Source organism: Theobroma umbraticum, unplaced genomic scaffold, assembly GCF_002168275.2.
Source record: "Theobroma umbraticum cultivar Fairchild unplaced genomic scaffold, ASM216827v3 scaffold_204.0, whole genome shotgun sequence".
Taxonomy (NCBI): Eukaryota; Viridiplantae; Streptophyta; class Magnoliopsida; order Malvales; family Malvaceae; genus Theobroma; species Theobroma umbraticum.
In genome coordinates this window covers 4973282-4992954 of record NW_018397267.1, presented here as the reverse complement: position 1 = coordinate 4992954, position 19673 = coordinate 4973282, and the positions used below count along the sequence as shown (strand labels likewise).

The following is a 19673-nucleotide window of genomic DNA, read 5'->3' as shown; positions in this document are numbered from 1 at the left end:
GCTATATGAAAGTTACAAATGCTTTTTGATTTCTTCCAACTGCAATAATGTTTCTCTATTAATTCCTTTTGCGGAAGATATTGTTGCCACTATTAAACTCTGGATTTGATTTGTTATCGCCAATTTTGATCATAGTATATAGTCTTTAAGTATGCAATTAGGATGTTTGCTCCTGTCCAGCGTTTTCGGTTAAACTGGGGTTTGTAAAATAAATCAAATGAAAGAATGATGAAAGGTTGCTGGATATTCTACGGTAAATAAGTTCTGTTCAATTTATACGAGTAATGCATGGAAAACGGTTTACCTCTCAAGTCTGACCTTTTGAAGTTTCTAATTCAAGCCAAGATTAGTCCTAGGTGCTCACAAAACCGGTTCACTACATTGGGAAGGAAAAATTGCCTCGAAACGATTAATCAACATGAGGTATCGGATGAGAAAATTGATGTGCCAAAACTACCCACTAGGGCTACCTAATCAATCTGATAAGCTGATTTTCTGTCTCCTTTAAAAATCTGAAATCTAGCACATTATGGGATATTATGCTAAAAAGTTACCATGAGAAGGAAATACAAGCATCGCCAATAATGTCAAACTTCCAAGGCATCATCGATTTTGTAGAATATTATTTACAGGGGTTGAAAGCTATTGTTGTTTAGAATCTTTGCAGATTGAGGTGGTCAGAACTCCAAAATGAAATTAGCTATGTACCCTTCTGCTTCCTCTGTGACATTCCCTCCCATGGATTTCAGGAGGAGGCAAATGCTGTCAGTATTACACGAGCTGAAACTTTTTCCTCCGCACGAGCCGCAACTCTTCTCTCTCAGCCAATCCCATCATTATTTTTTGCAAATGAACTCACATCCTTCGGATGGGTTCAATTTGGTTGTGCTTGTAACTTGTAACAAATGTTATTCATGACACTACTTTGAAGTAAACTGTAACGGATTAAGCATATCTCCATGAGTTACCCAATTCACAAAGCTCTCAGAAAACTCATCCAGAATACCATCACAAGTGAGGTCAGATGCAGTTCGGTCCCCTCCCTAAACAAACAAACAACCAAAAAAACAGTAGATTGCTTTCAACCAATGGCACACGAAAATCAAATGGGTAAGATACAACTCGAACATTAGCAACACTAGCCTTACTTAACAATTAAATATTAACTAAAATATACCACCCAGCAGACGTGTGTAGATTCAAGGAAAGGATCTACTTATTTTTTGGTTGGAAGGGGGAAGGGGGGAGTTTTGGAATATATATATACATAAAGGAAGTATTATGGACCTCTCTCAGACATTATTCAAACAATTCCATACTTTAGTTGATTTCAGTTACTGTCATTAATCAATAATAACACCACAAAGTACTAACCTTTATACTTGACCCTGACTCACTTGGAGATGTGGTCATATCGATTTTTAGTTCAGCACCAATATTTTCAGATGATAGGCCCGTGGTCGACCTGACAAAGAAAAAATACATATGTATGAGATTTCAGCTGTCAAAACACAGAATTGCAGTTCTTGCATCTACGATTAAATTCTAAAAAGGGTTTCAGACAGCAAGCATAGAGAGACATAAGTTCCCCGCAAACACTGAGGAAGTTATTGTTTCACCACAATCAACATTATTTTACTCACATCATTACAAAAAATTTCCAACTTCAATTCCATTTTCCATCTTTACTCTGTTCAATTTCATTCTGTTTTAAGTCCAGAAGGGAGATGTTGTGCAAAAGGGTTGCGGGCAGTTCATTCTGGTATGGAAAGCTTATACCAGGAGAATATTTCGTTGTTTAAAAATGATATTCCATCTAATAAGATAGAGATGGAAAAATATTTTTTTTTTTGTCCTCATTTGTTGACACGGTATATATTTTGTGTTTATTCAAAAGTTAACTGCAATTTTTCTATAAATGTAGAAGCAGAATGAGGACCTAAAAGTAAGTGACTGAAAAGTTTGTCACCAAAAAGCAAGTTGTTGACAGCTGTGCTCAAATTAATATTTCTGGTGATGGTACTAGCTGAGAATGGGAAGAAGCACACACAATTGGTAGTTGGCACAATGATCATTGGTTTCAGAGAAAAACATTATCTGGAAAATTTGCTGCTTTTCTAAAGTAACCTTAATGAAGATGGCTTTAACTACCTGTCATATATATCATCATCACATGAATTTCCTGATGAAGAAAGCCAGTCCATATCAAAGTTGGTGCAATTACATTCATCTCCATTTTCATCATAACATATGCGATTACTTTCAAGAAAATGGTCCTTTTCCACATCTCCAAAAAGCTGCCTGCAAGACATTCTTGGAGGAAACCTAGAAAACCAGCCAGAATTAAGTCAGTGGGACAGCAGATGAAGTCTTTGAATCAGTTTAAAATTAATTTAATGAAGGTGCTTGTTAATCATAGTTCCTTGGTACTACCAGCGACAGATTTCAAAAACTTAAGCATGTTGGCACCTATGGGATGGAACCATGCTATAAATCCCTAGCAAGAACTACAATCTCAACAGTACTTTTAAATCATGAGTACTCTTTTAATATATCAACCATTAAGTTAATAAACTTGGAAAAAAAAAAAGTTTGAACACACCTGGAATAAGAAATTTCACAAGTTGGCATCTCTGGAGTGGACCCTGAATGACCATGGGTAGCTCCTGTGTTTTCAGACAGAGGCTGATGGTGTCCGACATTTGAAGCAGCCAAGGGAGAGTCAGTTCCACAAAGAATGTTGCCATCAGATAGTGATCTTTTAAAAAGTGACCTACAGATATTTGAAAGTAAACTCATTAGTTTTTTGCAAGAAAGTTTAGATTTACCGTATTAAACTGAGATCACAAAGCGACAGCTCAACAACATATTGACTATCCTATAACAAACAGATGAATGAATATCAACATTACTATTTGAGAGCAGCACTCCCTTCCTGATTACTTACAATCCAAAAATTGTGTAGTTTTCAAAACAATCATTGGAACATATATATATTGTGATACAATCTTAAAATTTATCAGATTTACGAACATAACATTGTATTTAGATACACAGAATATTACTAAACATCTGCATATTGATCTAGATCCAGATTTTTTGGCAATATATAATCTCACAAACATCTGCATCTTAGAGACTCAATATACCTATCATTCTCATTAAAAAGATTAGGACCATGCTTTCCAACGCTATAGTGTTGGTCTGAATCCAACTCCCACAGTGCTGGTTTACCCTGTTGTGGCTGAAAGTGACCCAAGAACCTGCATAGTATCATGCCAAATTCCAGGAGTGTTATCCATCACCATCCTTATGCACTAATTAACATATATCAAGAAATGCAATTTGCACAACACTGCAAGCATTTCCTAAAAGTATGTGAACAATGAGGCTTATTTATCTTACAAATTAATGGCACTTTGCTTCACTGCATCTATGTATGCATTGCTATAATAACGTTGCAAAGTTCTAAAGAACTCCTGGGACTGAGTTGCTGCTTTCCATTGGCCTCTCCTTTGACAAAATATCTGTTTAACATGACCAATGCAGAATGATAAAATGTACTCAGGATTTAATACTCTAAGGGTTTCAGTACAAGAAAAAGCAGATAATGATTTATGGCTGCACTGAAGCCCAACTAGCAAGCTCTGTTGTCACTATACCGGGCCAGCAACCTTCATGTTCCTACCACAAGGTTTCAAGGATTACTCTGCCATCTTACAACCCTATAAACGAATTTGATAGCCATAGCTGGAAACAAGCATTAAATTTGAAAACAAATACTGTTTTTATCCTGTAAATGGGGTTCTTGTGATGAGAAGAGGAAGTGTTGCAAACAAGGGATGTATTAGAGGTGACGGAAAGGAAGATTGAAGCAGCTCCTAAAGTACTAAATGTTGTGGCAGGTGGAAGAGAATAAGAAAAGAATAAGAGTTCTGAGAGAGAATAGGCTAAGGAGAAAAGCTACGAGTCAGAGTCACCGTAGTTCTCCCAAAAAGTCCCCCTTTTGAGTTGTGAAGACTCTCTATATATATAGTGTCAAAAATAACAATTACAAGAAAAGATTTTAATAAACGTAATGAATGATATCATTAAGGAGAGTTTAAATGTTAGGTAACCGTTACTGAAAGTTAATGTTGAGTAACGGTTAAAAACTTATTATGTGACCATTGAAATAACTATATTACATAAAACTTGTTATCGAGTAGGAGTTAATAAAAAAAAACTGTACGTGAACAGGTACAAGAGAGTAAGCTGTACATGAACAGGTACAAGAAAAAAAGCTGTACGTGAACAAGTATAAGAGAACAAGGAAAAAGCAAAAAACATTTGTACTTCAGGAAAAAGTTAAGAGAGATCTCTTAACTACCTCCATATCTGAGCCACCAAGCCAAACTCTTCGAAACATCCCAATATAAAAGTAACCCATGAACACTGCCACCTATTCCGGATTACTTTCACTGTCATCTATGTGAAATTATTATTTTGTAAAAAATAATTATTCTACTTGTATTAATTGTTCCACGTGAAGTAATGCTCCACCTATTCTAGTTGTTCTGCGTGAAGTAGTGCTTCACTTATAATGGTTGTTCTCATTATTCTTTATATAATGTTACACGATAAAATGATTTTTTAGAAAATAAGTATTAACCAAAATCGACTATCTAGACACCCTCATCAAATTCTTTTGGGAAGTTACAAAAGCCCCTCAAATCTCTAAGAAGGATTACCTTGTTGTGTGCTGCAGAGCCACCATACTGTAAAGCAAGTGTGTCACCCATTGTTTCATAAACTCCCATTAAATCATCGGCCAAAGGACTATTTTGATCAATCGTTTGGGATTCTGTGAAGCCCATAGCATGGAGCTGGCGTCCAAGAGCCATCAACCCATAGGCATATTGGGCAACATTAGTGCGATCTAGACAGTCAATGCAGTTGGTTCTAAGGACTCCATTTTGAAACATTGGGGGTTTTATATCACTAGAATTCTGCTTATCATTAACAACATCCGTTTCCAACTTCTCAACATCGTTACTTATGTCAGAAAGAATCTGAGAGCACTCATCATTTTGCCTGCAATAGATTTGCACACATGTATCATAAGTAGACATGAATAATCAGCAAAAGCATCAGCAAACCAAATCGACATAAAAAACTAAATTATGAGCAACCTAAAATGTTATATTTTTCAAGGAAAAGGCAAATGCAAGAGACCATAAATAGCAGTACAGGTTACATGTGCCAAATGGTATGCATTCTAGCATATTACAGATTGAGATAATACATGATAGAAAGGGCAAAGTAAACAGGTATTCTTTGATCAAATAAGTAGTAGCAAAAGAAAATTTATGTGTAGATATTTGTAACTTATAAGAAAGGTGAAAAAAAAAATACAGACAAGTAACTACAGCATCATGAAAACATTATCAACTTCATAAGGAAAACTTACACCAAGCAAGATAAATTCAACAACCCCTCCCGTCTAAAATTTGGTGTTACTTGACAGTAAAAGATGCCCGTTAAGTTTAATGCATAGTCAGCCACTCTGCCTAGAAGCGCCAACACACTTGTAGCTCTGCAGAAAATGATCAAGCTCTCTTAAGTTAACCATCCTTTAAAAGATTGATAAGCAAGATTTTACATAAGCAAGGGGGTATAGAAGTACTTTCTGGAATGTCTGTTCAGGTCCCAATGAAGGAACCTCAGACGATTCTCCTTCGTTAAACTTTTATTGAGAAATCTGATAGCATTTGCAAACTCTGCACGGAGAATGCTTTCCCGAGGCTTCTTCTCACACCTCTTTTAATCACCAGAATGGAAAGCAGAACAAATCAGGAAATCATTGCAGATAAAAAAACATCATGAAGTTTATGGAAATTGACAAATAATCAGCAAAAGGCCTACCTTTATCAAATTCAATATGATTATTGGATTTCCATATCTCCTTACAAGATTTTCAAAATGTAGTCTTGTGGCCTCATAATTCGGATCCTTCTTTGATACTGGAAACAAAAAGTGAAATTAGGAAAATCTACAGTAGTTACCATGTAGAACTAATGATATATGCCTCTCAGTGTGCTTATTCAACAAGCAAGAATTCTTACATATGATGTCAGGTTTCAAATTCAAGCGTGAAGTTTCCTGGGACCAGAAAAGTGGGATAGAGCCTCGATTCTGGACAACAGAACTTATTTGTGTGGGGCATCCTTCAGGAACATCTTCAAACACAATCTGTTCTGTCTCAACATCATTTGCTACTCTACCTTTCTCATTCACACCACGTTTTAAATATCTATGCAGTAGAAGAGAAATAAACAAAGTGACAATCATGTCAGACTCCAGACCAGCAACAAAAGTAGGTAAAAAAATTATCTACAATATTAAGAAGCAGTGACAAAACTAGAACTCAAAATTAAGCAAAGAAAACTTCATTTTTTCTACAGCTATTGAAGTTCATATTACTCCTTCAATTCATAAGCAGAACTCGTTTATTGTGCGATAAGATACTGGATACAGAATACAGATCAAAACTATCGTTAGCCAGATAATTAAGAGCTAAGTACAATGAACAACTTTGTCCTCCAATAAATTTTGACACAAAAAGGTGAGCTCACTAAGCAATTGACAGTGGAAACTAGCACCAAAGCTAATTTTCCTAATGAATTGTGGGCCAAATGAAATGGTTAACAGCAGTTCCAATTATATAACTAATCCAGCCAACATTTCAATCAGTAGCTTGTAAAGCATCTAAACCTTGTCCCAGCATAATGTCGAGAACGTCTTGCAATGAGAGTTAACTTAAAGTCCTTGCCAGACACAGAAAGTTTGACCTGGATACCAAAGCAGGAAACAACAAACATTAGATATGAACTTTAAAACCATGCATCTAAGAGAAGCAACAAGCTAACATGTTCAGCACAAGTTTCAAAACTGCAAACCAGCATTATCTAACTGCTTTAGCTACTCCATTTTAAGGTGGCAAAAGTTATAAGAGAACACCTTGTAAACAAGTCATTCAGGCACCTTAAGAATTATTGAAAAAGGAATTCTATATTTATAAACTTGATGGTAGATCCCAAATTTGAGGATTAAATAAATAAAAATACAATTTAAAAAGAACAGAGACACATCAAATTCCACAGCTACTGCAAGCCTAGAAAATTCCACAACTGCTGAAAAGGGTTATAAAGTTCAGGTTTATATAGATTCCTCTAAAGCAACATATTTCAAACAATTAAGCCAGATATGGAAACAGAAATAAAATAATATAACTAATTCAACTTAACCATTTTCCTGCAAATCCTTACTTCAGTTATCACTTTTCACAGAAATTAATGAATAGGAAAAAGCCTAAAGTATATCATACCTGCTTGAAAAAGCCATATACCAATGCAACTGTCCACAGAGTATTCTTGAGATTATTGCGGATTCCTTGAGTTAAGAACTCATTCCAGACAAACATTGTTTCATAGTTAAACAGTCCTGTCTCATCCTTACATAAATTTCTTTGAAGACTATGCATAACATTGTATGAGTAGCTGAAAAAGAAGTCCTTTGTAAGATCCACTGTGCAGAGGAGCTTCTTGTATCTATGTCAACAAGGAAAAAGAAGAAAGAAAGAAAGAAAAGGCAAGCCATGTTAATTCATGTTTATCTATTTAATGAAAAAAGAATAAATAGAAATGAAACAACTGCTTAAGCTAAAAATTTTAACCAGGAAATAAAAGAGAAAGTAATTTTCCCCCAGAAACCCTGATGATACCTTGTCTCATTCAACATGTTATATTAACATCACACAGCAATGAAGTTTGCCCCTGTACATATGCAGGAAATGAACTGGCAATAGCCTCTACAAATGGTATTAACTAAGAAGATGCAACATTAAACATTTTATACACACACACATAATATGTTGGAAGCTGACTTAATTGTTTGAATATGAAACTAATTAAAAAGGGGAAAAAAAAGGAAGATATTTAACCAGAAAAGAGCTTTAGATAAGTTCAAGTTCCTTGAGCCCACGTCAACAATATAACATGAAGGGTGTATCAACAAAAATATTACAGAGATTACCTCCACACCATGGAACTCGTCTACTTTTAAAAGAGAACTCCAGAACTCAAATTATTGTCCCAGAGAACATAAGTAATTGAGACGAAGATAAAATAACCACAACATAACACAATTCCATCTAAATACAGATGGACAATGAATATTAACAGCGCTAATCTCATATGTCTCCTTATAAGTACCAAGGACGCATTACATTTACATGCAGAATTGACAAAAGACCTTTTTTCATCCATAGAATAAGCCAAATTGGACTGGACAGGAGAATTTGGAATTGGAATCATCTCGCTCTTGGTAATGGCATAGATAGTATGGCCACAAATTGCACCGATCTTCCTTCTTTTCGTGATCAGCAGCATGTAATAAGGTCCCAAAAATTTTACAAACCCTAAATTAATGGGGAGAAAACCATTAGCTTATAATGAAAACATCAGAGGGGGGAGGTTGGAGAACCTAACAGTTATTACGTACCAACGATTCCATAACAAGCTGTAACAAATTTAAGTCCGCCGGTGGACCTGTTTCCTTCATGTATCCGTCTTAACAGATCACAGCATTCAATTTCTGAGTATGTTGTAGAATCTTCAAGAACGGTTAGTTCAGACGTGTCTAATCGATCAATCTTTAATACCCTCCAAAAAGCTCTGTTCTTGTCTCTTCCAATCATATAGAAATTCTGTTGCACACAAGGAACACACAAATGTTGCATTAATTGTATAATTATCTACTTGAAGAAATGTTAAGGGAAAGAGAAATAAACACAAAAGCAGCTCTACTCTTCTTATAAGCATCATAGAGTAAAAAGAGAAAAAAAAATGAAAAATTATCTGATAATGTAGAACTTGCTCTGAGGATAGCGACTATTTCTGTATTAAAGATTCTAGTGAAAAGATGCAACAAGTTAAATGGCATGGTGCAACAGAAAATAGATAGCATTAAAATGTGGCAATATCATCTTATATATCTTGATAATGAAACCACGCAAGATGACCATTTTTGTAGCTTCCAAGCTCATTAATAATCACTGCCTATAATCTCAAGAGTAATGAACCCACTTTATGGGACAAAAAACAGTCTTACACCTCATAGGAGATGACTGCAGTTAAATAGAATTGTGCACAAAACAAACTCCTCAAACCAAAAAATACTTCTACCACGGAATTTAAACTCCATATCTCAGATTAAACCAGTTCGAAATGCACTCAAAAGCCAAAAAAATCTGAGTCAACCTCAGAGAAGAATGAAATCAAGATTTCAAAATTATTTCTTATGTACAATATATTATGCATCCATTTCTTAATATTTCGAGATTTATTAAAAAAATTCAAATCACTCCAATATCAAGCTAACCACGGGGGAAAACAGAGCAAAACAGAGCGCAGCTTTCAAAGCTAAAGCTAAAAATCATCAAAAATGCTCAAAAAAATAGAAAGAAGAAAAGAAAAGATGGATAAAAAAAACCGCCACGCAAAATTAAACAGCCAGGAAAAGAGAAAAAAAAAAAGATCGAGAAGAGACTTAGCGTGATAAACAAATAAGCAACTTCAATGATCAAAACTAACAAGTCAAAATCCTCAAACCAACAGCCGTATAGACACATAAACGTATATACAAGCATGCGAACACATGTATAAAACGTATATACGTTTGTATATAAGAGTTAAAAAGGAAAAATACCGAGCGAGTCTCGTAGAGTCTGAATTTCTGCAAAAAGCAAGGATTCGGGTCGGGTCCAGCATCACTGCAATTCTCGTCTGCCATTAGCTCTTCGGATCCCGAGTTCCCCGAGCCTCAAAGCTCGGGTTCACTCAAAACACAGATCACCGAAACCCGCGGAAAAAGAAAAACCTCTCTCACTTTACAAAATTCAATCTATATATAAACACAGATAAAAACACAGAAAAATGGAAGAAAAAAAAAACTAGCTAATCACAATTCAGTGATTCAACCTAGAAATCACGAACAACAGGAAAAAAAAAACAACCTAAGAAAAAACGGGAAAAAATAAATTAAAGTAAATGAGAACGGTGGTATTGATATGCGAAAACGGTGTCTTTTGTCGGAAAGAGGAAAAGAGAGATCGAGAAGAAGAAGAGAAGGAGAAGCAGAGGAGAAAGGCACAGCTGAATGGGGACTGCTACCACACAAAGTAACCCAAAAAAAAAAAAAAAGAGGAAGCTATATATATTTTTTAGTTTCTAAAAGAAAAAAAATATATACGAGATAGCGGTGTTTTTAAAATTTTAGTTTTTCAATACGACAGTAATAATAGAAGAAAATATAGGAGTCCGCCAACAGTAACTTCCTTTTCTAATATGTTTTTCTGTTCAATTTAATTACGGCGGTTTAATGATTGGTTTGACGAGTTATGAGTCGGACATGGTCGTTATGATTGGGTTGAATCGGTGGGAGGGTGGGATCTGGTGTATGCCTCACATCTAATTTAGCATATTGCTCAAAATTATGATGTTTTTTTTCTCTTAATCATCTATAAATATTTGATAATCGGATTCAAAATGTATTATTGTTATCAATTTTACTTCATCCAATATATAAATTATTTTTATTTAAATTTAAATTTTTAAAAAATACTTTATTTAAATTTAAAAAATTATTGAGTTAGTGATTACTGAAAGATGATGGTTTTGTAAAAGTGGTTTTGATTGGAGTATGATGATTGTAATATTGTGATACCATATTTCACATTAAATGTGATCTATATAAGGGTTTAAGTAGAGGTGGAAGGAGGAGGGTTAGTACAAGCCGTTCTCTCAAAGTTTCAAAAAATTTTATATTTTTTTGTTTTATTTTAAATTTTTTTATTTTTTAAAATTTTTATAATTTTGCCCTTTCAAGTATTAAATTTTTTCATTTTCACCCCCTCAAATCTTAAATCTTAACTCCGTCGCTAGAAATTATTTCGAAATTGAAAAGTAAATTCATGAAGAAATTGTGAGAAATAACTTTTTTTATAAGTTTAATTTAAAAATATCATTTGTTTTAATTTTAATTATTTCTAGTCAATTTTTGACATGACTTGACAACAATATCGTTTAAACAATTTCAAACAAATTAAAATAGTTTCAGTTTTCTCTATCCCACTATCCAGCACTTTCTTACTATCCAAATAATAAAAATGACATCAAGATATATATATTTTAGGTTCTTAGGTTTATTAGTTTATAGTCATAGAACTCAAGGTTAAAGAATTGAAATTGATTAGAAATATCCGTAAATTAAAACACTGTATGACTTTGACAGCTTAAACCTGACTATGAGCAAGTAAATCAATTAGTTATTAAGTATTGCATTACTAGTTTTTAGACATTATATCATTGATTTTTTTAAGTAATATGAGACTGACTTTTAGGTATTACGTAACTAGGCTATAAGAATTAGGTGACTTATTTTTAAGCCATACCTAAGTTATACAATACCTAAAAACTAGTCATGTAATGCTTTATTAACTAGTCATGCAATCCCTCTCAATCAGTCATGCAATGTCGTATCAACTAATCATGCAATACCTAAAAATGAATCACACAATGCCTAAAAATTAATTATGCAATGTTTAAAAACTGATCACGTAATTCTTAAAAATCAATTATGAAATACTTAAAAACTATAAAAACTACTGAATTTCATTTAACAAAATCAATAATTTCAAATAATATATTATATTCTATTTAACAATATAATAAATGAATATGCTTACTTGACAAAGAAAGTTTAAAATGCTCAAAGATTTTTTTTCATGTATAAAAAACTACCCTAAAATGTTTAAAGTACTTAAAATGCTTAAAAATTTTTCTTTATGTATCAAAATTACTTTAAAATACTAAAAATACTTAAAGATTTTTTTTTCTGATAATAAATACTCTAGACATGAATGGTTTGATGAAAAAAACTAAAAAAATATGAATTGGTTTAAGGCGTGAACCTAAACATATGAGTCAATTCTATTAAAAGTAATTTTATTTAAAATTAATTTTTTAAATTAAAAATAATTAAATTTATAAAAAAATATTTTTAAAAACACTTTATTTATGAAATATATTTTTGAAAGAATCTTTTAATTCTTCGTCAAATTTGGCAATGTAGTTTTCCTCGAGGACAAGTGTTGGGCTTTAAGAGTGAAGAGTCCATGTGAATGGCATTAAAGAGGAGCAGGCTGGGCAACAAGTTTCGCTTGGAATTGATCAAATCATTGTCGAGGTTTTGATCGACATTTCAACGGTCCTGATAATGAAGGGCTAGTCTCACCACGTGAACCTTCATGTATGGTAAATGACTCGGTTTGGTTTCGAGTCAACTCAGCCTCGGATTGTCTTTTTTTTTGTGTTTTTATTTTATTTTTTAATTTTGGATTAATATCAAAAGTGATTTTCTAAAATTTCCCTGTTTCTTGGGATCTTTGTCTTGATGGCGTATATTTTATTTTTTTTCCTTGTAGGTGGTCCAATTCTAATAATTGTTTCACGTACGAAAAGAAATTATTATAAAATTATAAAAAAAAATATAATGATAATCTCGTCGTGAATAAGAATATGCTAATATACCATTCCTTTGATCAACTTGACGGTCTACTTTGTATATTTTAATTATGGAATTACAGAGATATCCAAGCTGGGTTTTCTTTTTAGTTTCCATGTTTGGGTGATCTTCTTCAAAACTTTTGCCACCACAATTTTGCTTGCCTTAATTCACTGGGAAACTTGGGCACATGCCGTACACTTGATATTCAAGAAATTTAATTTTGCCTTTGCTGTATATTCATTAATTCCCAATAGAAAAATTAAAATCTTAGAAAACTTTTGGGGATTGAATTAAGTATAGCTTTAGTCACTTGGGCAAATTGTTATAAGCATGAAATTAATGGGCATTTCTTAAGCTGATTATCAATAAGTTGAATTTTTTTTATCAGAAAAATTTTGGATAACCATGAAATGTTTTTTGGATGGTCTTTACAGTTTGGTCAACAATTAAGACATCAATTAATCAATAAATACTATTCAAAAAACACGTTAATGAAGTATATGCTGATTGGTGATGTTTTCTTTAATTTAAACCCTTAGTCCATAGACTCTGAAACAATATATATTTCTTTGGTTGGAATTTTTTTTTTGTTCGCTAATTGGACTTTTGGAGGTGCTATATTCCATTTATATAAAATAAAATGCATTGATAATTAATCCTTCAGCATTTCCTATTGCCTTTTAATTCGGAGAAAAAGATAATCATGTTATAAAAATAGGAGTGATTCATTTTCTTTTATTTTTAAGTCAATAAATCAAAAACGAAAATCCGAGTACAATTTGCATGTTTTTAGAAAGAAAAAAAAGGACAGTATCTACGTACAGTTTTGTCATACTGTCACGGGTTACATTCGTTTTTGTTGTAACTGAAAAACTTATCTTCTGTTTCATTACAACTTCGTAGTAAAAAGATAATGATGTCGAAAAAATTTTGTAAAAAAAAAAAAATCATAAAAAAGTGATTGCATCATCCAACGGTTGACGCTTAAATTGTGGGCTATGGGGTCGTAGACTTGTTGTCTCGTAGAGGTGTGGAAGCTTTGTTCATAAATTTCTTCATATAAATTTCAATCTACATTTCCGCCGGTGACGGGTGCGGGTCCCATTTTATGGCCTTTTCCCATGGACCATGCATCGATCCCATGGTTTCCGAGTTCGCACAATTGGGAAAGATCTAGCATTTTGCAGAAGGAGAGTTCCCACCGGCTTTCGAGGGTAATAGATACGTCTATAAATAATCATGGTAATCAAGTTTATTTACATATTTTCTAGCATTGACTTGTTTTATTTTGAAACTTAATATTATAATTAGCAAGAACCGTCTAGAAAGTTCTTAACGGCCTAATCTATATATCCTGTTGTAAATGCATCGTGACATATATGCTAGGAAAAATATAATATATATAAATAAATTTGTAATCTAGCATAATTTTTATTTATTTTAAAAAATTTTCAAGTTAGTCATAAATACATCAAATTAGTCAAACTTCGAGAATATCATGAGATTATAAAATAAAAATAAATAAACAATTCAATCACTTTCTTAGGTAATGGTAAAAAATACTTATTGACGGTAAGAAAAAAATATATGAACGTAGATTTAATGTTAAAGTAATAATCATGTTAATAACATAAAAAGTGAGTAGGGAAAAACAGTAATATTTTTTAAAAAAAATATTATTAAGAAAAGAGAAATGAAATAACTTAAAATCATTGACGTAAATGATAAATCATTCATTACGGCAAAATTATTATTTTATTCAAAATAAACATGTGCACACACCCAACCGCCAAGCACAAGCGAATGGGTCGTGATCCTGCATGAAAAGTAAAAACTCCGGAACATGGGGTTTGCTGTTTCCTCCATCGCCACTCATCCAACGCCAGCCTTTTTGTATATTATTTTTTCCCAAGAGAAGACGATCTCTATTTTCAGTTTTCAATTCTTTCTTTCTTGAAAAGGTTGTTTTTCTTCTTATCATTAAATTAAACATCAACAGAAAAAACTAAAAAAAAAAAGTTGACCGTGAAATTAAATAGACTCTCGAAAGCGAAGTGCGGGTCCGCGGGGATGACGATCGGACGATGGAGATGGATGACCCTTTCAACGTGGCAAAGATCTCTGGCGTAGCTGGAGACAGCTGGCAGTATGACGTGGCAAAACGTGGACGTTTCATCCTCCTTATCCGGCACGAGAAATGTGCACGGTTTGTATGGAATGCACACCATTTGTTTTCCTGAGCCGACAGTGAGGCCACGTGTCCAGCATTTGATTGGTTAAGAGCCGAAAGAAGAGTACAACAGGGGATCCGAGAGAGCATGTGCTTGGTCGGGCTGTACTCGCAGGCGTTCCAGGCAACCTGCACACTTGCTTTCAATTCCATGTGTTTTTCTTTCTTTCTATTTTATTTTCTTTTTTAAAACTGGAAAATGAAGTTTCTTCATCAATATGCGAAGGAAATATGGTCCCTCCGAATATATTCATATATCTTATGGAAAGATAAGAAATTCTAAATATTTGGAGTTTAATTGAATCATGCTATTCCTTTTAAAAGGAATTGTCATCATAACCGTGTTGATAGATGGGGGAGCTTTATGTCTAGTAGCTACCACTATCACAATGGGTTTTGGTAGTATTTCACATGGTTTAGTTAGGTACTTGGAATTGTAAATCTGGAATCAGATTCTAATGTTGTGTTGTCAAAGTTAAAAGCACTAAATTAGGAACTTCGATCTTCATGTTCATCTTTTAAATGCTATATCACAAGCTTTTGAATAAGATAATAATTAATGTTTTGATTGGATTTTCTTTTTTAGTACATGCAAGCATGTTTTAAATGGATAAATCTACTATATTATATATATATATATATAAAGTGAAAACAGGAAGTTCATTAACTCCATCATGTACTTCTTTAGGGGGAAAAAAGGTGAGTAATATGCCCTACTTTTAAATGTGTTGAGTTATATTTTTAAAGTATAATATATTATATATAGTATATGCTAAGAATGAGACTGTGTGAAGATAAATAATGGAAGCTTAGTTTCGAAGACCTCAATGTTGATATTTACCAACTGTACTGAATTAAGGCATATTTATTCGGAAAACGTCATGAAACTTAAGATTGGGTGTTAAAATTTTTTTGTCCTTTATTAAGTTATCTGTACCTCTCAGACCAAAAATGAAAAACCTGGGGTCAATATTATGCCCTTCTTTGTTTTTTTGGTGAGAAATGACATGTTTTTCACGTTCTATTTACTCTTACAAAAGTTTCACTTGCAAAACAAGTAGTTGTGCGTATTATCTAGAACCCAATTGGGTTGGTGAATGAATAATTAATACAGCAAATAGGACTTAAGTGGAGGAGTGGACAAACGTCCTTTCTCAAGGGGGGCGAGTAGTTTACTAACTTTGGACTTAGTATTTCTGGCTTGTCCTTACCTTAGTGGTGGACTTGCAGTGTTTTAGAGAGAGAGAGAGAGAGAGAGAGGAAGCAATAATTGAGAACGTGGAATCACAAAGTTAGGGAAATTGTCAAACGAAAACTTTCTAATAATTCCAAATAATACTATTAAGCCTTCCCCTGTTGGGCAACTTTATTTATTTCCCTAGAATATGTCCTGATTTCTTATACTGCTCTCCCAATAAAGTCATATGCCCTTTTACTTTTAGCAATTTGTGGAAAAAACTCCGCCAACTCATTCCCTCTCCACATCTTATCTTTTGATTCTCGTAGAGCTTTGATTTGCATACCTACAAAATTGATCTTTCATGTGGAAACTATTGCCTCCTTTTCTCCCCCTTAAGGCCGCTAATCATTGCCAAGCAATAATTACTTGAAACTATTGTGCTATTGTCAAAAGTCTTTCTTTCTTTATTTATTACTATGCTTTCATTATGTATGGATGGATGGCCGTTGTTATTATCATACTTTGTGAGGAAAACAAAGGGTTGTTTGCTCACACGCCATAGCACATCAAGTCTTGTTGTTGCTTTCACTCTCCCACCTTCACGTTTCATCACGGTATCTCCTTCCTCTAAAATATATTGTTTTAATTTCCAGTAAAATTTAACATAATTGAGATTTACAATGAATTGTATAAATTTATTAATTGATCTGATTAGATTACCATTAATTCAATAATAATAACATCTCCTACCTATATACACATTGAAAAGAACCATGCTTAAATTTTGACATAACCTTTCACTTTTACTACCTTAATTGCCCTATTTTTATCTAAATAGAGAGAACGGTTTTGGGTTTCTTTCATTTCTTGATTTTATGGATTTGACACAACCTTTTACTACCATAGCCACCCTGCTGTCGATTGAACAAAGAGGTATTTGTTTTGGAATTTCTGCTTTTTGTTAGAATCTTACGGCCTATCCAAGGAATAGGTCAGGTCCCAAAAAGTTATGGCTCTTACAAACTGGGCATCGTATAAAGGAAACGACGCCGAGCTAGGATCAGTTGGCTGTAGATTTGGGTCAACTCAACTCTGCTGTGGTGAAGTTCGTGCTTGCCGGATTTTGTCAGGTACTATAGGAGGCCTAAAAATAATTGGTGGTCCAATAAAATGTTATAAGGTAGGTGCTGAAAGATATTTGCAATGAAGAGCTTAGGAATCGAAAGTCTTTCGTGGGTTATTCTGACATCAACACCCACCTAACTTACATAGATTTTATATATGAAAGGAAGGGAAATTAATTATAATGCCCCCATCTTTCTCGCTTCTTTTATTATTTTTAATTATATATTTATGTGCAAAAGGCAACAAGAAATGGGATTTTGGTAGTACTATAGTATAGCAGACACGTAGAGGCGAAACGAGGGCTTGGTGTTTCTTTCCTTCTTATGGACTGGTACTCAACTTGGGGCTATGCAAAAATATATGGGCTTAAGTTGGATTTAGAGATAGTTGGGTTCAATCAGGCTTTCGGATTGGGCCGATGTAAGCCCAAATTCAAGTTACTGAAAAGTGAGAACAATGAGCAGCAAAGACACTCGACGAATATGTGCAATTATGACGAGCAAAGAAACAATTACCGGTAAACATAATGCTCGCAAGGCACAACACATGGCGATCAAAAGATTCAACTCAGCGGTTTTGAAATGATTACTGGGACTGAGCTTCGAGTTACAAAATCTAAGATTGATAAACGCCAACTTGGCCTCATGTAGAAGTATAGATGGTAATCGTATGAAACAAATTCGGTGCCTATTCATACAATATAATACTATCAGAATACAGCAAGGGCACAATACACCGGTTCCACAACTACCAGGAATCACTCAACAAAATCATATTTGTTCTCAAGTCATGACTTAAACAACAGAAATGATCATCATGCTTCAAATAGTGCTTTGAGATTATAAGGTCCAGTAATATTGGCAGTTCCACTCCATAGTAGCTCGGCGATATGCATTTGGGTCTTTTCAGTGAGATGAAAAGAGTTGAAAGAAAAAGATATTCAGTAGAATCTGGACAAACTTGTACTCTTTCCAAGCTCCCCTCTTTCCCCCACAGTTGAAAATTCTTCTGTACGGGCCAGTGCCTCAGCATGCTGTAGTTACCTCCTTCAAACCTTCAAAACATTGAGGATCGGTCACAAAATTTAGACTAGAAATATGCATGCTTTTCACTTAAATGCAAGAAGAAGATTCCACAACTCCTACCATATATTTCAGGATTACACAGTATTTCAGTAGCAGTAACATTAATATCCTGCTTTGTGTATCTAAATCCTTCTATTTGGATATTCGACTCCTGTAAAAACTTTAGGAAGTGCTGCATTCTACAGTTTTGATAGTGCTGTGCCTACTGGGATGGGGAAACCTGCATTTACCGGTCCTTTCATGGATAGCACTAAACTTTATCCCCATGGACAGAACCCCGAATTTCCTTCCTCCCTTTTTTGTATATTTCCGGAAATTAACATCAAAATGGAATATACATCGCAACTTATTCATGTTGGGATAGAAAAGGATGTTTAAAGGGGGAAAGAGATTAAAATGCTTGAACAATACGGAATTACTATGATAGCATTAGTTACATTGCCAATCACCATTCCAACATATTCTTCTATGAAGGATTGAGACACGTTGGAGTGTGTCCAGTTAAAGGATATGTAATCACTGGCTCCAATGGTAATTAAGTGAACAGCTTGGGAAACGCATTTTCCTTTCATAGTTGAAAGAGGAGATGATTTTTGTTTACAGGTTCAGGGAAATGCATTGTATAGAGGTGATTTTGGACTGTTATTCCGAAAGGAGATATAACAAAACAAAATCATCTCGTCCTTTCAGAGGTGAACAATTGTTCCCCTCTGTCTTTAATACAAACTGGAACTTTCACTAATTAAAACAAAAAAAAAAAGTAAACAACCTGAGATAACAAAATTTTGGCTTCTGCATCCCCTAGTTTCCGTCTCAGCAGCTTTTCCACATTCTTGAAATGACTTGACTGAGTTCTCAAATCTATCGCCTGGGATTAACCCCCCAATATATAAGTTGGAAAAGAATTAATTATTCAACCATGTGAAACAAAGTGGAAGAAATCATCTTCTAACAGATAACTTAGTTTGCTTGATATTTATAGCGTTGTTAGCGTCCTACATGAGGGAAAATGCAGTCTAATCAGTTTAAAAAAGTCTGCTCTAAGGAAAGCCTTAAATAAAAGAGAAATTTCAATGGACCAAATAGCAAGGAAAAAGGAGTACAACAATTATTAGCATTAATGTAGTATTTAATCAATCCTACCAATCTCATCTTAACCTTAGTTAAATAATCATATAAACTAGCATTAGTAATTGTGATTAAACACACTTAACAATATGAAACATTGTTTAAAAAACAAAATATTGTATGCAAAATCACATTTTACTTGGAGCTCAATATAGATTCGCAAAGATTCAAGCCAAAATACTATATGTTTAGTATCAAATGTGAATTCACAAGCATAGACCATTATTTGTAATGAAGGCTATCTTAATTATTGATTCTAATTTGTCATGATTACCATTTCAATTGATATGATTTGATTGACTTGGTTATTCTAATTGAT

The 19673-nt window shown here is 33.7% G+C and overlaps 1 protein-coding gene and 1 pseudogene across 2 annotated transcripts; both read right to left on the bottom strand.

Moving 5' to 3' along the window:
* Window positions 1-491: 491 nt before the first annotated feature.
* Window positions 492-10236, bottom strand: LOC110423716 (phosphoinositide phosphatase SAC2-like). 2 transcript variants are annotated; one of them, XM_021438041.2, is made up of 16 exons: window positions 9748-10236; window positions 8542-8746; window positions 8293-8458; window positions 7367-7589; window positions 6754-6830; window positions 6105-6292; window positions 5905-6002; window positions 5666-5799; window positions 5450-5575; window positions 4731-5073; window positions 3406-3527; window positions 3150-3263; window positions 2603-2773; window positions 2152-2325; window positions 1375-1465; window positions 492-1043 (listed from the first exon to the last, which is right to left on the bottom strand). In XM_021438041.2, exons 1-16 carry the CDS (start codon window positions 9829-9831, stop codon window positions 921-923), a joined length of 2439 nt encoding a protein of 812 aa, XP_021293716.1. In that variant the 5' UTR covers window positions 9832-10236; the 3' UTR covers window positions 492-920. The 2 variants fall into 2 exon arrangements, with proteins under 2 accessions (XP_021293716.1, XP_089640933.1); XM_089784807.1 differs by lacking the exons at window positions 8293-8458; window positions 8542-8746; window positions 9748-10236 and adding an exon at window positions 7763-8102.
* Window positions 10237-17955: 7719 nt separating this feature from the next.
* On the bottom strand, window positions 17956-19577 carry LOC149526707 (GDSL esterase/lipase 1-like; annotated as a pseudogene).
* Between the last annotated feature and the right edge of the window lie 96 nt (window positions 19578-19673).

Excerpts from the sequence above, each read along its gene's own strand:
- LOC110423716 (XM_021438041.2), bottom strand. The coding sequence starts at position 9,831 with ATGGCAGACGAGAATTGCAGTGATGCTGGACCCGACCCGAATCCTTGC. Across the intron at positions 6,831-7,366 it reads TATATGGCTTTTTCAAGCAG|GTCAAACTTTCTGTGTCTGG; the intron begins GTATGATATACT and ends TTTGGTATCCAG. Across the intron at positions 1,044-1,374 it reads AGTCAGGGTCAAGTATAAAG|GGAGGGGACCGAACTGCATC; the intron begins GTTAGTACTTTG and ends TTGTTTGTTTAG.